The sequence below is a fragment of the Dipodomys merriami genome, unplaced genomic scaffold (assembly GCF_024711535.1).
Source record: "Dipodomys merriami isolate MVZ:Mamm:240054 unplaced genomic scaffold, mDipMer1.0.p SCAF_997, whole genome shotgun sequence".
In the NCBI taxonomy this organism is placed as follows: domain Eukaryota; kingdom Metazoa; phylum Chordata; class Mammalia; order Rodentia; family Heteromyidae; genus Dipodomys; species Dipodomys merriami.
Genome location: NW_027206620.1, coordinates 241,863 through 255,830, shown reverse-complemented (window position 1 = coordinate 255,830; position 13,968 = coordinate 241,863). Strand labels below are relative to the sequence as shown.

Here is a 13,968-nt window from a genome sequence, read left to right as displayed (position 1 = left end):
AAAATTAATTCAGGAATAAGTTAAGATTTAGATAACACTGTAGCATAATGAAACTGAATGATAACAACTTGAGCTGTACAACAGAGGAGAGTGAGAGGGGGGAAGAATGATGGACCACATAGGAGCTATATGTCATTGCTATTGTGTTTCAAAAAACAAAAAGAGTTCAGAGAAGAGAAGGAGAAAAATAAAGTGTCCTGAGACAAGTTTCTTTTTAATCTATCTAATAGTTTGGACTAAGAGTCAGTGAAAAATGGGAAAAAATAAAACAGAAAATAAAGCATTGTATATACCTGTTACAATGTAAAGAAATTGTAATAGGAATATGATAATTAATTTGCAAAGAAATAAGAGAAAGAATAGTGAAACTCTAAAGGGAAAAAGAATGAAGAAAGAAAAGAAGCAAAGTAAAACCTTTATCAATAACAAGCAGAAGAGATTGGAAGTGGAAATGCATTGGAAATATTCTAAATAACAATAAAATTGGCTAGTGTGGATAGAAAATGGATCACATATTATCATATGTAAGTTTGAAAAAGCATAATAAGAATGTGAAGCAATGGTGTCATCTCCCAAGCATTACAAAGTACACACACAAAAAAAACACAGAAACACACACACACACACACACACACACACACACCACATACACACATTTGGAATATTGATATTATCATATTAAACGGAGGAAATTATCACAGATAGTAAAATATGTTAATATATGAAATCATAATATTGCTAATACTATTTAAAAGTATAGTAGAAATAATATAGTCACAATATACTTGGATTTTAATAGATTAAGTAAATTGAAACTTAATAGAAGACATGAGAACCTTTGCAAATAAGTTTTAAATAGTAAACATTTTGAAACATGTGTCATTTTATTTTGACAAAAGATTGATGTTACTGGTGTTTTAACTCAAGATTTAGAATATGATAGAGAGGTGCTGTATATAATGCTAGGGATGGCTATATCTATGATCATTTCACTCTGAATAGTTTTATAATAAGGTCTCATAATTTCCCTGCCATAGCTAGAAAATGGATGCAACAAATCACCATGCTGAGCTCAAATTTTATTTTAAATTCAAGTGCAAATATTTCCATAAAGTGATCTGGTAATGAACTCTTTCTTAATAAACTATGTGCTTCATGAAAAAACAGTAAGTATTTGTTACCTGGACAAATATGTTTATAACTATAAGAAAATAAACGTATTTAAATTCACTAACCATATAAAAATTAAGAAAACTATTTTTAAATAGCCACATGTTAAATATTTTAAAAGCAAAATATATGTTTCTGAATAATTTACATGTGTAAAATCATGCAAAATTAAATTAAATGATCTAACAACTCTGACAAAAGAATTACCCTAAAGAAACAAAAGGAAACATTATATCTCAAAATTTGAAATTTATAAAATAAAATGAAGTAGGTGATGGGAAGGTAGCTCAGTGGTAAAGCACTTGCCTTGCACGCTTGAAGCCCTGGGTTCGATACCTCAGCACCACATAAGCACAAAGAAAAAAGACAGAAGTGGCGCTGTGGCTCAAGTCATAGTGCGCTAGCCTTGAGCTAAAGAGCTCAGGGACAGGGCCCAGGCCCAGAGTTCAGGCCCCACAACCAGACTCCCTCCCCCCAAAAAAAAGAAAAGAAAATGAAGTGTACTCTTTAGTTGACTTAATTAAGTGTAAATGCTCTGTATATAAATTTTATAATAAAAAATGCATGAACAAAATAAGCAAAAATACCCATTGATCAATAGCAACAGCAAAAGCATCAGTAGTTCTTGTTTTGAGTGTAGACATATCCATGGAAGATATAACAATGTTCCTTCCCTAAGAAATGTACTCATTACCACATTTATGTAACTGTTACCCCTGTGTACATTACCATTACAATAAAATTAACTTGAAATTAAAAATAAACCAAATAATATATCAATTAAGAATTCATACAAGCCCCACAACCGACAAAAAAAGTTAAAAGAATTCTTAGAAGCCATTGGTTAAAAACTTTGTAAAAAACTGCCCTAAATACCCAAGGAATATACTTTGATGATACTATTTAAATAATTCAACTTCAGCAGAAAAGCAAAAAGTTTAAAAACTGTTACAAAGTTAAGTAATAAATCAGAATATATTACTATTAATAATAATCATAAGACAAATTTATAGTGGTAGTCAAATATGTAAGAAATGAGGCAATTTGCCATTCATTTGTACTTAATAAGTGAGAAAGAATTTTCTAGGTCTTTTTAAATTATCATGTTTAATGAAGAAATTATTCTGTCACATCATATGAGAATCAGATAAAGCTGATATTAGAAGAAAAAACAAATTGTATTAAGTTTTTGGATGTTAATGTATATACTTATTTTGGTTGTGGGAAAATGTGGGGATTTCAACTTGGGGTATATTGTTCTTGCAGGCCTGCATCATATCAGTGGTTAATTTTAGGATAGGGGTTCCCTTTCCACAAGAATATGCCCCTGATCTGTCCTTTTAGCCTACCCATCATCAGTGGCATCAGTTGCACACCAACTTGTCTAGCTTGCTTCCTTGACTGGCCTGGATCTGCAGGGAATTTTTCCTCGAATTTGTAGACTAGTGCTGGTATTTTAGTCATAAAATAGAATTAGGTTAATTGATATAGTCGGAGATGGACCTCAGGCTAACACTTACCATGTGTGCAATGTTGTACTAGTAATTACAACTCTGAAGACTTCAATATCATAATCTGAGGATTAAAAACGTAAGTAGTTCCACTTTATACAATTATTGTGAGGATAAATTAGATGCCACAGGTAAAGTCTTGGAAAACAATCAATTAGCATTTGGCAAATTCTACCTGTTATTTTATCATGTGATGAATTCTAACATTTTTACTCTGATTTTATATTGTGTCTCTTTATGATGTAGTATATGATGTATTGATATTCATTGCATTGATCATTTTTCTGTCACTATAAGGGAAATACTTGAAAAGAAAATTTCAGAGGAGGAAACTATTAAATTGTTTCATGGTTTAAGAGAACACAGTTTAAGATCTCCATTGCTTTTAATTATATTTATATTATCTTAACTAGTTGTACAAGGGAATTTCCATTCAATAAATCATGTTTCTATGTATAATGGATCGTTATATAACTTTTCCCTACCCTTTAAAACCTCACCACACGTTATTTTTTTCTAGTTTCATACTATCTGTATTGAATATTATGTCTTCACTTTCTTCCTCCATAACTCTCTTTATTCCTTCCCTTTGACTTCCCCTAACTTCTTCCAAGTGATAGTTTCCCAGTATTCATTTTGTTGGATTAAAAGTTCAATTTCATATAGAAATGACATCATTTAAATACTCCTCTGCAAATAGCATGATTTGGTTAATATTGCTGTGTAAACTTGTATAAAGTTCTAGCTTCAATATGAGAAAGAACATGGGTCCTTTGTGTGTCTGGCTCTGATTTAGTTTACTTAACATATTTTTAGATCTATCCATTTCATTGCAAATAATGTAACAGTCTTCATAATGGATAGGTACAATTCTCTTATGTATATATGACACACTTTTGCCAACCATCGCTCCGCCAAAGGGCATCTGGGCTGTTTCTATAACTTGGCTACGGTGAATAGTGCAATAGTGAACATGGTTGTGAAAGTGATTTTACTGTAATCTTTTGGAAGAATTCATAAATATCTTTCTGGGAGCAATCCTCTAACCTGTTGTCCAGAATAAGCACATCCTTCCCTTCATCTCCATCACAACGTTTTGCAAGTCTTCAAAAACACACTACCCCATATAGGTCTCAATAAGCTAAAACCACACAGTGTCCATATTCTTTCAATACATTTTTAATAATTGTACATATAATTTAGTGAGAACCTTCTATGTATTTTCCTATTGTGGGAATGAGAGACATAACAGAGTGAAATTAAGAAATATGCATTTTAATTAGCTATTAGCATATTTAAAATCATTTTCAGCTCTAATTCATAGCCTCGCTTACTATTATTTTAATCTTTATCTGATTACTTCATTTACCGCCTAAATTATAACAAGTGAGTTAAATACAAAGGCAAAAAGTATGGTTTGATTTTGACACTCATGTGTGAGGATGCACAATATGGGCAAATAGATGGATTGGAATTAATAGCAGTTATTCCTTTTGCTAAAGTAGAGATGGTTTTCCCAAACTGATTCTCACAATTCATATTGCATTCAACAAAAAGAAACGTGTAACAATTCTCTTTGTTTTGGTCCTTATTAACTTTTGATTCCATTTTATTTTATAATGAAGGATGATTTCGTAAATCTACTGTAGATGCAGAAATATGTTGAAATATTTCTATCTATGCAATGATCTAAACATACACACATATATTACATAGGTTACAATGATAATTTATAACTTCTGTAACTATACAATTTACTAAATTATTAAAAACATCGACAGCTCATGCCTGGAATCCTGGTTACTCAGGAGGCTGAGATCTGACGATCGTGGTTTGAAGCCATCCTGGGCAGGAAAGTCCATGAGCCTCTTATCTCCAAGTAACCAACAGAAAATCAGAATTGGAACTGTGGGTCAAAGTATTAGAGTGGTATTCTTGAGAGAAAAAGCTCAGGGACATCACCCAGGCTCTTAGTTCAAGAACTACATTCTACCCCCAAAAATCTATTTAATTTACACCTGTGTAAGTAGAGTATTTCCATCACCCAAATGTACATCCATGCTCATTTGCAATGTAACTCTGTTTTGTCTGAAGTACCACTAAACATTATCACTAAAGTAGAAACATTGGAACGTAGGTTCATTCTATCTCTCTCATAGTTTTTTCTCCACTCAAATACTCAAGTGTTACAATCGTTCTAATTATTTAAAATCATAGTTTTTTTTTCTTTATTACCCCTAATATTAGAGTTTGAATTGAGTGTTTTGTGCCACTTAAATGGGTGTTCTTACCACTTTGTCATGACCCAGCCCTAAGTTATCCTGATTATTTTTCAGCTAGAAACTGACTTCCTACTTGTGTATGATCTTGGCCTCCGTCTACTTGATGTTATTCTTCCTGGAATTAAGAATAACAGGTGCATGACATTGTGTACAGAACTTTCTGTTCAGTATGGGCTTTAGCCACTATCCTCACAACAGTGCACTCCCATGTAGTCAGGATTTTGTAAGCTTGTCATAGCTGATTTTTTTTAATCTTTCATTTCCTGCAGGTTCTTGAGTACTGAATTAATTAGTGTTTACTTGGGTTGTTTTGTTTCATTTGAATCTATTTGTTGAGTTGTTCTTCACTTTTCCTTTTGTTTCTTTCCCTCAAGTTCTTACCTAAAGTGCTGAGAAACCAATTCTTTTTTCTCAAGATAGTCAGGGTGAACATTATTTATTCCAAAGCAATTTCAGTAACATTTAAACACCTTCATATCAATGAATGGTAAACACATGCTAAGTGCTGAGAAGGGTGTTTTTATTTTCACGTCAGCCTTTGGCATACACAGACAGATCATGAAATATATGAATAATATTAAACTACAGATGAATGCCAGGAGGAGAAAAAGCTATTATTAATTGTTTGAGAGAGGTTTCTCTTCTAGGGCAAGAAATATGTTCCTTGATGTAGGATTTCACAAAATCATATTGCTAGGAGTAACGTAAACTATCATCTAATACTACAGACTTAATAGTGATGAATTGACTTCCTGGATAACTTACTTTTGGGTCAAACAAAAACAGGCTTCCAAAAAGCGAGCAGATTTTAGAGAAACATGATGAGTTTTATGTAAATAGTTCCTTAGCTTTTTTTTTTTAATCTGTGAACTAATAGAGGGAAATAAAGTATAGCAAGGTAAAAAAAAATAAAGAACTTCACATTGAAATACTCATTTGTGTTTGTGTATGTGTGCATGCATGTGTGATTATGCACAAGCACATGTGCATGTACTCATGTATGCATTCATCATTCTTGAGGCTTGTTAGTCCCTGGGAACTATTCCTAAGCTTCTGTGCCCAAGGATAGTGGTCTACCACTTTCAGCAACTACTACACTTCTGTGTTTTTTTGTTTGTTTGTTTGTTTGTTTTTAGATAATGACTTGTATTTTCATGATGGGACTGGCTTTGAACAGTGGTCTTCAGATCTCAGACTCGCGAGTAGCTAGCTAAGCTTATTCAGCTTCTGAGTAGCTAGTTAAAGTCTGCTGTTCTCTATAGTTCACTGCTCTTTTATTCTTTTCCTGAGGTATTCACAAGCCTAAGTCATATTTATGTCTAGTTGCTTTAAAAAACATACTCTTTCTGCTTGACACTAGGGGATCCCATGCATACTCTTAACTACTTAGGAGGCTTGAGAACAGAACCCAAGCCAAAAGTTTAGTGGACTTATTTCTCAATCTATAGCTGGGTGAATTAGATCATTTCCACCATCTAGCACTATCTAGAGACTAAAATATAACATTCTTGATTTCTAGGTCAAAATAGCAGAAATCATATTCTATCCCTTCACTCAACACTGCACTGCCTGGGGACCCTATCTCTGTTTAACACTGTCTTACTGAAAGAATGACCTCCCTAATTCCTGATGGCAACAGTCTGCAGGTCTTATATACCAATCATTTCCACATTGTAGCACACCTAAATTGTTTACCATTAGAAGTTTTTTGATTGCTTTTTATACCCAACATTTTGCGAGAAAGGTACTACTTTAAAATGCTATTAAAGCAAGACTGATATAAAAATCACCTTTGACCCCAGATAAATATTTTACCTTTCACATACCCAAAAATGCAGACTGTCCTATCATTAATGTTAGGAATGAGAGGATAAAAAATCATAAACACCAAGACCTAAGCATGAATTAAAGCTTTTCCAACTTCTGAATAGAATTGGTTTAAAAAGACATAAAGGGTTGGAAGGTGGCTCAGTGGTAGAGCGCTTGCCGTGCATGCATGAGGCACTGGGTTTGATTCCTCAGCACCACACAAGCAATAAGAAAAAAGCTGGAAGTGACGCTGTGGCTTAAGTGGAAGAGAGCTAGCCTTGAGCTGAAAAGTTTTTTTTTTATAATATTATTTTATTTTATTTGAGAACATACTGTACAGAGGGGCTACAATTACATGGGCCGGATAATGCATACATTTCTTACCAAGCATTGCAGCCTCCTCCTTTGTTTACCCTTCACCTCCCTTCCCAGCCTCCCCCCTCCCCCCACCCAATTATACCCCCCTCCCCCCCCCCACCGACATTGCAAAGCTGGTTTTGACATGACATTTTGTACTTCTCATTGTTGCAACAGGTCCACCTGAATCCTTAAACGACTTATTTGCCCCCATCTCCTCCACATGTTATACTGACATCAAATATAGTGAAAGCGGGGGTTACACTGTGGGGGAGGGACATACAAAGCAACAAAGAAATAATCTTAGAAACATATGCATGAAAGAAACGAAAACATTAAAATACATATTTAAGGGTTCATTTTCCTAACATCACATTATCTGACCTTTTCTGCTTAACTCATACCTATACTAGATATTGCAAATAAGGGAAACCATGGGACCTATGCTTCTTTGGGCCTGGCTTACTTCACTTAATATTATTTTTTCCAAGCCTTTCCATTTCCTAACAAATGGGGAAATGTCATTCTTTCTGATGGAGGCATAGAATTCCATTGTGTATATATACCACATTTTCTTGATCCATTCATCTACTGAGGGGCATCTGGGTTGGTTCCATATCTTAGCTATGGTAAATAATGCTGCAATAAACATAGTTGTGCTGGTAGCTTTAGTGTGGTCTTGTTTGTAAACATTTGGGTAAATGCCCAAAAGTGGGATTGCTGGATCATAGGGGAGATCTATGTGAAGTCTTTTGAGGAACCTCCATACTGTTTTCCAAAGTGGTTGAACAAGTTTTCATTCCCACCAACAATGAAGTAAGGTTCCTTTCTGTCCACATCCCCTCCAGCATCTGTTGTTGTTAGAGTTCTTGATTTTTGCTGTTCTAACTGGAGTGAGGTGATATCTCAATGTTGTTTTGATTTGCATTTCTTTTATGGCTAGGGATGTTGAACATTTCTTCATGTGTCTATTGGCCATCCTTCTTCTTCAGAGAAGCTTCTCTTTAAGTCTTTCACCCACTTATTTATTGGGCAGTTGTTTCTTTGAGGATTTGTTGTTGGGTGGTTTAATTTTTTGAGTTCCAAGTATATTTTAGATATGAGACCCTTGTCCGTTGTATGGCTAGTAAAAATCTTCTCCCAATCGGTGGGCTTTCTATTGATCTTGCTAGCTAGCGCCCAGGCCCAGAGTTCAGGCCCCACTACCAGACTCCACTCCCTAAAAAAGACATCAATACTACTACATTTTTTCAAAATTTCTTTTTTTTAATATTTATATATTTATTTATTTATTGTATTTTCCCAGGAAAAGAAAGGTAAAGGAAGAGTCAGTATGTGGTAAAAAAAAATGATTAGAAAGGGGGAAAGGAAGTACTCGGGTACAGCACAAATCAATCATGAAATAAAACACCCCAGTACTGGTATCATAAAAGCCCAAGGGAGATTTAGTCTTCAGGGATCAGAGAAAGGACAGACAAGTACACACTTTCCCATCCTCCCTCCCCATAAATTCAAGTTTTCTCACAAAGCTTTGGTTTCTAGCAGTAAACATGGCGTTACATTCGTCCGTCTTCCATTAAACAATCTTGTGGTCACTTTTACATAACTTTTCTTGCACCTGTTTACAAGTTCCTGAGTGACTTGAACATATATTCATATTCCCTTTCCTGGTCTCCTGACCCCACTTTCTACATGGAAAGCCACATTGATTTTCTCTAGTATTACAGAACAAACAGGTTTGGTCACAAATGTCATATTTGATGAGAATTACGTATAAAAAACATGGCTTCAGGTTGGGAACAAGGTGGGTGTGTGTGGGGGGGTGGAGAGTTTGGAGCCCTAGCATCTTCAGAATCTTTGCATAAGTCACATAAAAGTTGAAGAGACATTCCAAGAGTCATCTGTGTACGGGCATGTAGGTTTTCTTTTGAGGGAGAAAAGGGTAGAGGATAGGGACTTATTATTATTTTTACCAATGAAGTTCTTGTCCAAAATGGGAAATAGGGGAAGTGAGGGAACAAAAGAATAACTGGTTCAAGATCCTCACTTTAGAAGGTCCGCCAACTTAGCTTCAGATCCTTTTGTCTAGTGCAGAACCTTCTGTCAAAGATGCTTTGGTTAATTTTCTCAATTCTAAAAGAAGTTTGTAAACAATAAAACCCCCAAAAGAACATGGAGAAAAGACCCACACATTATTATTTACACAAACTAGGCCACCTAGCCAATGACCAACTCAGAAACTCTGTAAAGTCCTACAGAGCCTAGACAAATACAATTAACTAGAGGGCGGCAGCATTTGTGGGGAGACAAGAAACTAGGATCAGACACACATCACCCAATGCATTCTATTGCATTTGTCCCGTTTCAACACATGAGGTAGGTTTGCGGTGACTCACAGCATGTAAACGAAACCTCCTTTTTCTCCTTTAGCTAACAACACTATGAACAATTATGCAGCAGGGCAGGACACGCGCTCCAGAGAGAGGCCTTCACTTATGGTTTTCCCTGGAAGCCAAGACTGAGGATTTTGGTCCTTGCTTTTTATAGATCCATCCCTGCATGGCTAGTACAAGGTGGACACAAATCTGTGGTCTTAAAAGCCAAACATATCAATTCCCATTTCTTAGAGGAAAAAAAATTCATATACAGTTACTTGCACAGTAATCCCAGGCTAACCTAGTGAAGGATAGATGTGGTATATGGAAAGAAAACAAATCGCATAGCCATAGGATTAGACAATCATTACTAACCTTGGCTTCCTCTTTGGGCGTCTTCTACCTTGTCTGCACCACCGTTTCCTGTTTAGACTAATTTCCATTCTTCCAGCAGAAGGAGAACAAGTCATGGGGCAACCCAATTAAAAGCCTAGTCTCCCATGAAACATTTCCAAGGGTTGAGGGGGTTTCAAGAGGACTCTATGGCAGAAAAGCCAGCTCTAACTGGCAAAAATGAAGTAGTTCAATAGGCTATGCACTCCAAATGGTTGCTCTCCATGGTGATAGAAACAACAAACTCTTCCTGCTATGCCGACCTGGAGCTTTTGCCCATTTATCCCTGAGATTGCTCATGTACCTGAGAACACAGTGCAGGAAGGAGGGCCTTAAGATTAAAATCTATAAAAATACAAAACCAGAATATTTATAATAAGAAAAAAAATTAAAATGCACAAGATATGTCATTCGCACAGATACTGCAGGCTTGGCATACTGGAGAAAGCCGGGACCCAAAGTGCAGTTATCCAAGGGAACAAGTAAATTACAATCACATTGGCCCAGAAATGGGGGCGGGAGCGGGGAGAAGCTCAGAGCAGCAGGTTTGCAGCCATTCCCTAGTCACCCATGTTGCCTGTCATCACAATCCAATTCCTGGACCAGCTCTCCCAGCACTAAGGCTCAAGATAGGGTGATGAGGAAACAAGATGTGCAGGGGAGGAGATGGTGGACAGGCAAAAAACAAAACAAAACAAAACAACCCTGCCTTGCTCCTGATGGGTCCTCCTACCCGGGGTACTACACTTTGGGGATTTGGGCCCATGGATCTGCTGGTCTTGTGCTTAATTGTTTCACACCCTGGGAAGAGAAATAGGACACATCCTTCTTTAAAGGAACAACTTGCCAATCTGGGTCACTTTTACAAGCTGGAGGCTGGGGGGCTGGGAGGGGAAGCATGTAGGGCAGGTGAAGCTTATCATATAAAGTACGCAGGTTTCAAAAGTGGTTGCCCCAAAGCCCCTCACTTGAATTGGGATAGACCATGATGGGATTCCTATGCATCACCCCTTCCCCTCATCAAAAGAGAAGATGGGGTAATGCTGGGACATCCTGGCCTGAGACATATGGAAGTGCCAGCTACTCGCCAACCAACCCCATATCCCCACTTTCTCCACTTTGCCAATTGATGCCAGCTCCTTGAAACTTCCTGCTAGCAAGAGTAGCCGCCCTCGGCTCTGGTGGCTCACTTTTGGGCCTTGGGGAGCAGGGCAAGGCTATGGATCTTTTCTTCTTCTTCCCTAAAGTAGGCAGGTTTTCCCTGGGAACTGGGGATCTGCTGAGCCTTCAGTGGACAGGAGGCCACCATGTGGTTGATGCTTTGGCAGAAGTGGCACTTCTTGGGCTGTGGTGGCTGCTTGCATTCCTTGGCATGATGGTCTAGACCACCACAGTTGTAGCACCTGTCTCCTTTGGATCTGTGCTTCTGCATGTTCTTCCCCTTTGGCCACTTCTCATTCCCAATACAGAACACCCCACTGGGCCCAGTGACTCGGATGGATTCTAGGCCTTTGGCATACTTTTTAAAGTTAAACTCCACAGCCTCTCCCTCCCTCAGGCTCCAGAAGCCCTCCAAGTGCAGCTTACATGGTGCACAAAGACGTCCACTAGGAGGTAGAGAGAGACCCTGGGGTGGGCTGTCATGGATAGGAAGCCAAACCCCATGCATGTTGAACCACTTACAGATGCAGCAGCCCAGTGCAGCAGCTGAGGCTCCTCGGCCGCCTGAGCGGCATCCGATGGTGCCTCCTTGGGCGCCTTCTCCTCCCCCTTGGCACAGCCACCTGCCAACTGCTGGTTGGACACCAACCCCATGGTCGTTGGCTGAGCCCGCGGTCCCAGGCCTCTGGTCGGTGGCTGCTGGCCCCAGAGAAGTGCGGAGGCAAAGGGGAGGTTCGGAGTAGAGGCGGCTACACCTTCTCCGCACAATCCTTTTTTTCAAATTTTCTTATGATACTGAAGATTCAATTATAAACTATTAACACTTGAAAATAACTCATTTTGGGGGAGTAGGACACAAAACAAAAGATTAATCCTAATTATATTCAAAGACATTTATTTACACTACAAATTCACTCTTATAACTACAAAGATTCTAAAAATAACTGAAGCAAAGTGTCAGAAAGCACATAATTTAACTTCATCATGTACATTCAAAGGACTGGGCTAATAGAAAACAAAATTATACTAATAATTAGCTCACCCAATTCACTTCCATTCTTTTATTCTATATCTTTTAGTTTCATAAAAACTGGCTTTTCATAAAATGATGCATAAAAAGCCTGTATACCCATTTACATTTTCAGATTTTAACAATGTTTATTTCAGAAATGTTTTTAGCTGTATAGTCAATGAATTGAAATAACACTAAAATATTCAAAGGGGTGTCAGAAATTGCAAGACTCGCTCTGGGATGTTATTTATATTGGAAAAGATATTCAAAAAGCCTTATTTGTTAATGTTGCGATAGTTACTCCCACAAAAGAACAATTAATGAAGAAACATTTGTATGTACAAAACAACTTCAAATGCATCCACAATCTGGAGGTGACACATGTTTTTGTTTGTTTTTGCAATGTATATTTAACAAACATATCCACAATACTGATTTTCAGTCAATATGATGGGATATTAAAACCTAAAAAATACGGGGTTTTTATCTTAGTGTGAATAGATATGATCTTACCAAGAATGTTTTTTTCAAAAGAAATCTGGAAAGTGTTTATCCACCTTGAGTTTCACAGGAATAACCAGAGAGTAATACCTGCTTGGTCGAGTTGGTCAAAATCACTTCAGGAGTATATCTTAAAAGTATATCCAATTTAAGAGGTCAAATACATATTTTGTACTGACAGTCATCTTACAGCAATAACTCACTACCTAATTATATGTGTATCTTCTTGCCTAATATATACTAAGAACTGAAAGTGATCTATTTTATCTAACTTAATGGTGTAAATGCTTTGATTATGGTGATGTTATTATTTGACAAATGAAATGTACAGAAGGGTGGTTCCACTGAAATGACAGGATGGAGCACTGATAAATAACATTTCAACACAGCTCTTTTCAGCCTCACTCTGTCCACATTGGCAAGCAACATTGCAAACACACACACTCACGCACATAAACACACATGTGCGCACATGTACAAACACATATACATGTATGCCAAATTCAGGATTTATTGTATAAAAAAGTTCAAATAAAATATTAGTGATTAGGAAAAATGATAATTTGCCTTATTACAAAATAATACATAATCCAGTGTCCATATTTTACCTAATAATACATAATCCAGTGTCACATTTTACCTGCCTCTCCACATTTGACCACTTAATTTATTTTTAGTTAATTCATTCATTCATTTATTAGTTTGGTGCTAATACTAGAGCTTGAACTCAGGGCCTGACTGTGTTCCAGAATTTATTTTTTTTGTTTTAGTTTTCTCAAGGCTAGCATTTTAATGCTTATACTATGCTCCATTTCAAGCTTTTGTGGTTACTTTCAAATCAGAATCTAATGGACCTTTTTTTTCTTGGTCTGGTTTCAAAGCACAATCATCAGATTTCATCTTTCTGATTAGCTAAGATTAAAGACCTAAGCCACCGGTGTGGCTCCTACTTTTTCCTATACTTATCTAATGCACATACTTAGATAGTAATTTAAAACTGAGAGCATACAACGAAGATGTACAGTGATGATATTGTCCTGTCAGAAATTCAAGTTAGTAATGTAAATTTATTCTTAAGACCATACACAAAAAATACTTAAGAAATCTGATGATGATGATGATGATGATGATGTTTGTGTGTGTGTGTGTGTGTCTGTGTGCTGTTGCAATATATTCCACATATAAGCACTGTGCAGGGGTTTCCAGCCATGCACAGTTATTGCATGAATATCTGCCTTGAGCTACCAACTCATGGACAATGTCCAGGTGTCCACTTTAGGCTTCCCAATAAAGAGGGGTTTACTCATCCTCATCCCTATTATTCATATGAGTGGCCTTTTTGGAAAGTAGTCTCCCCACTGTAGTAAGCTGCAAGGCAAGCACTCTACCACTGAGCG

The 13,968-nt window shown here is 36.9% G+C and overlaps 1 protein-coding gene across 1 annotated transcript; it reads right to left on the bottom strand.

Annotated features, from left to right (window-relative positions):
- Nucleotides 1-11,083: 11,083 nt before the first annotated feature.
- LOC138822178 (protein lin-28 homolog A-like) lies at nt 11,084-11,712 on the bottom strand. The gene is made up of 2 exons (XM_070014739.1): nt 11,581-11,712; nt 11,084-11,479 (listed from the first exon to the last, which is right to left on the bottom strand). Exons 1-2 carry the CDS (start codon nt 11,710-11,712, stop codon nt 11,084-11,086), a joined length of 528 nt encoding a protein of 175 aa, XP_069870840.1.
- Nucleotides 11,713-13,968: the final 2,256 nt, after the last annotated feature.

Coding starts and splice junctions, on each gene's coding strand:
- LOC138822178 (XM_070014739.1), bottom strand. CDS start 11,712: ATGGGGTTGGTGTCCAACCAGCAGTTGGCAGGTGGCTGTGCCAAGGGG. Junction 11,480..11,580: donor TGCACTGGGCTGCTGCATCT/GTAAGTGGTTCA, acceptor GCACCATGTAAG/CTGCACTTGGAGGGCTTCTG.